This window comes from Apaloderma vittatum, unplaced genomic scaffold (assembly GCF_000703405.1).
Source record: "Apaloderma vittatum isolate BGI_N311 unplaced genomic scaffold, ASM70340v1 scaffold44679, whole genome shotgun sequence".
Taxonomy (NCBI): domain Eukaryota; kingdom Metazoa; phylum Chordata; class Aves; order Trogoniformes; family Trogonidae; genus Apaloderma; species Apaloderma vittatum.
Genome location: NW_009734342.1, coordinates 1,483 through 5,144, shown reverse-complemented (window position 1 = coordinate 5,144; position 3,662 = coordinate 1,483). Strand labels below are relative to the sequence as shown.

Here is a 3,662-nt window from a genome sequence, read left to right as displayed (position 1 = left end):
TAAACCACGTCACGTATCAAATATTTCTGCATCACTCAAAGCTCCAGTCACGGACCCAGGGTCCCTCTCTGCAACCCACACTACAGGGCAACAAAAAACCAACTATCTGTTTGAGAATTACAGTTCAACTGACTTACACACAGTTCTTCCACCACTGTTAACGTCCAGATAGGATCCTCACATGGCAAATTCTTAAAGGAACAAAACTCCTTTGCTGTCCTCTATGCTACAAAATGCTTATAATGAACTCTATGGACCATTCCTCCAACCCAAAATGTGGATGCTACTTTTAATTTCAGTCTGCCAACTTACAAAAGTGTCTTCCAGTGTATTATCATGTAAAAAATACACACAGCCAGCCTGAAATAACTGCGACTTGTGATTTTCTTTCTGAAATACCAAAGCCATTAATATAATTCTGCTGGGTGTTAGGTAGGTCTACTTTAATACATTCAATATAAAAATGCAATTCCAAGGAAGCTAGGAATGCAAGAAGATATACCAGATGTAATTAATGTTTACCTATCAACACCAAAGCTTGCTGGTTGCAAGTTAGGGCTACTTACAAATTACTTTCTGTCAAGTATTTAATGGCATGGTACTTATACAATCTTACAGTTATATCCTTGATACCATGTACACCTACAAACCTTTCTATTTTTATCTACTAAGGCATTAATTCATGTGACTGATAACTAAACAATTTGTAGCCTGACAAGTTCTCAATTAGTTCTCATATGAATATATTGTATTTAAGCGTAAAGCAGGTCTCAAAAAAATAAATACATCACCAGCACACGAAAGCAAATTCAAGTAACTCTGTGACACAAATATCGCAACCTGCAACTAAAGCCTTTGTTTTCTTCACACCACAGAAGATCCCAGCTTCATTCCTGTTTTACTTCTCTCCATTATATCCGTTCACATGGGACAAGATCAGTATCAAATACTGAATCATCATTGCTGACTGATACCAGCTTATAGGAACGAACAATACAAAAACCAGCATGTGCACCTCATCTCTAATTTTTAAGGAAGTACAGGGATGGTGATATCCCTAACACTGCAAAGGCAGTTTTGAGCACTGTGCAACTCAGCAGATGGAGGACCACGGCTATTGTTCTTCCACCGACACAAAATGACTGTTGTCAAATCATAGAAACAGATGGAGACAAAACATTTTAACACACCACCATCCTTTGAAGACACCTGTTTATTTGATCTTCATGTCTATTAACAATTACTTGTAAGCCCTAATATCCTTCTACAGCTACAGCAGTGTTCCCAAACTACAGCTTTGGTGTAGAAGACTCAGTATGGGAAGCTAAATATCCTAGACAGAGTTCTCAGACTGGCCAGCTGAACCATTGACTTGGGATTCAGGCAACAAATCAAGGTATTTACAAGGACTTCAGGACAGAAGGGTCTTTTTCCTGTTCTTATAGGGCAGTGAGTATACAACTTCAAGCCTGCCCTTCCCTACTTCCAACGAAGCAGGTTTGTACCAAAGTTGGGTTGCTGTTACTGTTCCGGCCTCTTGGATCCTGCAACAGCTTGTTCTGGTCTAGAATCATTGTTTGATTGATCTGTAATAATTCTTTTTCTGTACTTACATTTCAACACCTTCAATCTAAACCGAAAGGTACTCAAATAACACAGACATGCTGAATTGCTTAAGTAACCAGATCACAGAAGGTATCACGGGGATGCTTTCAAGCCACAGTCTTCCATTTTCACCACAAATCAATTTTAACAGGGACAATTTAAACAAAAAAGCTAATTGTTTTAACTCGATGGCCTTTTCTCAAACTGTGCAGGAAGAGAACACCATTACCAGACAGAGCAGCTGGCTGTACCTTGAAGGTCTGTGAGGATTAGTAAGTTAAAAGATGGAAAACCATTAGCTGAGTACAAGGGCATCAATGGAAGAAAAATACAGTCTTTACAGTAAAACTGCTCTAGTAAGAATTTTATTCTCTCAGTTAAAATTCTCCTAGCTCAAACTCAGCTAATGTTAGGTTTGGAAGTACTTGTCTTCGATTGACATTAAATCCAACTAATGATCTACCACAGAAAGCCTGTAGAGCCAAATCTCACAAGTTACTTACCTTTTGCTCTCTTCCACCGCTTTATCCAAATGCTGGAAGATATCTTGGAATAATATGCAGCTGGAGCGACTATTGATGTCATAGCCATACCCTCTCTTCCAGTACTGCTTCAGGTCATTCAGGTATTCCAGTACCTAAAGTTACAGAGTTCACCATTTTTTATTGCAATAATAAAAGGTATTAGTGCAATACTAAGGTAAAATAAAAAAAAACCCAACACCTGAAGCAATGATGTTACCACACACTGCATGAAAGCAACAGTTTTTTGACACACAAAAGAACTGCCACCCCAAACATCAAGGCTCCACTTGAAAATGCTTCAGCATAAAGCGAGACACAACACATCAGAGTCACCAAATTCGGCACCTCGTCTCTGATCACACTTATCAGGGCTACGGAAAACAGCAGGCACACCAGTAATTTTGTGCCCAAGGCTTTGAGCTCTAAGGTGGTTTTCAACATAATAGTGGATTCCCTTCTCCCAAAATAAACCAATGTTCCCTTTGAACATACCAAGTTTTAGCCTTAATAGTACCCTGCAGCTTGGCTACACACCGAGCTAAAAATAAAACAAAAATCCAAGTCTGTTGTGAACCTGCCTGCTGCTAGCTTCATTCGGTACCTGTTAGGTAGTACCCATGACAAGACAATCACTATCCAGTGCTTTTCAGCATTTCTGATTTTGCCATTAACAAAGCTTAAAGATCCTGAGCTTAATTAATCATTCTTCAGATGGAAGCACTTGCCACAGCTTTAACTGTTTCTGCATTCTAGAGACATGCATGCCTCTCAAAAAGAGACCTTGGATTCACGTAAGTGCACACGAGGCTCTCCCTCTCTGTTCCTTTCCTTATGACTTCTAACAGGAAAGCGGTACTTAAAATTTTGTTCACTAATTTTACTGTAGCCAAGCTGACAATTTTCATGGATCTATACCATCAAAATTTCACTTCTCTGTGGCACAACGGATCCGAGAGACAACCACCTCATCTACGAAATTTCAACTTCTTATCCCACGCGCGTCGCTTTGCAGTGAACACCACCTGCCGTCGTACCACTGTGCAACTCACCCCCACGGGGTCCCCTGGCAAAGCCCCATATTCTTCCTATCCCAAGTAACTCCATATAATCAGGAAGATTTCTCACCTCACTGCTAAGTTATTTATGAATATATTGAGCAGCAAAGGCCTCAGCAGAAATCCATGGTGAGCCTGCTCCTCTTTGAGAGGACAGCATTTAGCCCCTAACTCCTCTGCCTACCCTTTAACCAGCCACCTATTTACACAGAGGTCTGCCTTCTTTCCCAGGGGTACTACGGTTCCTTAAAAGCATCGAGGAGCCTTACTGAAAATCAATGGAAACATCTGGCACTTTTGGAAAGAAGAGGAAGCAACATCAGCCTCGTTTAGCTAGGCCCTACTGGTTTTATTAACAGGCGTTAAAGTTTAGAGAATTGATTGTTCCCAAAACCGTGTAAAAGAGTCTTAGAGGACCAGAAGATCTCCTTTGATGCCCTCTGTAAACAAGTCATTTTATCATACGATTATCCCATGC

At 40.3% G+C, this 3,662-nt stretch overlaps 1 protein-coding gene across 1 annotated transcript in view; it reads right to left on the bottom strand.

Moving 5' to 3' along the window:
* Nucleotides 1–2,104: 2,104 nt before the first annotated feature.
* Nucleotides 2,105–3,662, bottom strand: part of LOC104279043 (multiple inositol polyphosphate phosphatase 1-like) — a gene marked incomplete at its 5' end in the record, with an annotated part of 2,994 nt that continues 1,436 nt past the window's right edge. The window contains one exon of the mRNA XM_009876206.1: nt 2,105–2,242. Within this exon, the coding sequence (XP_009874508.1) occupies nt 2,105–2,242 (138 nt within the window). The remainder of the gene's footprint in view (nt 2,243–3,662) is intronic.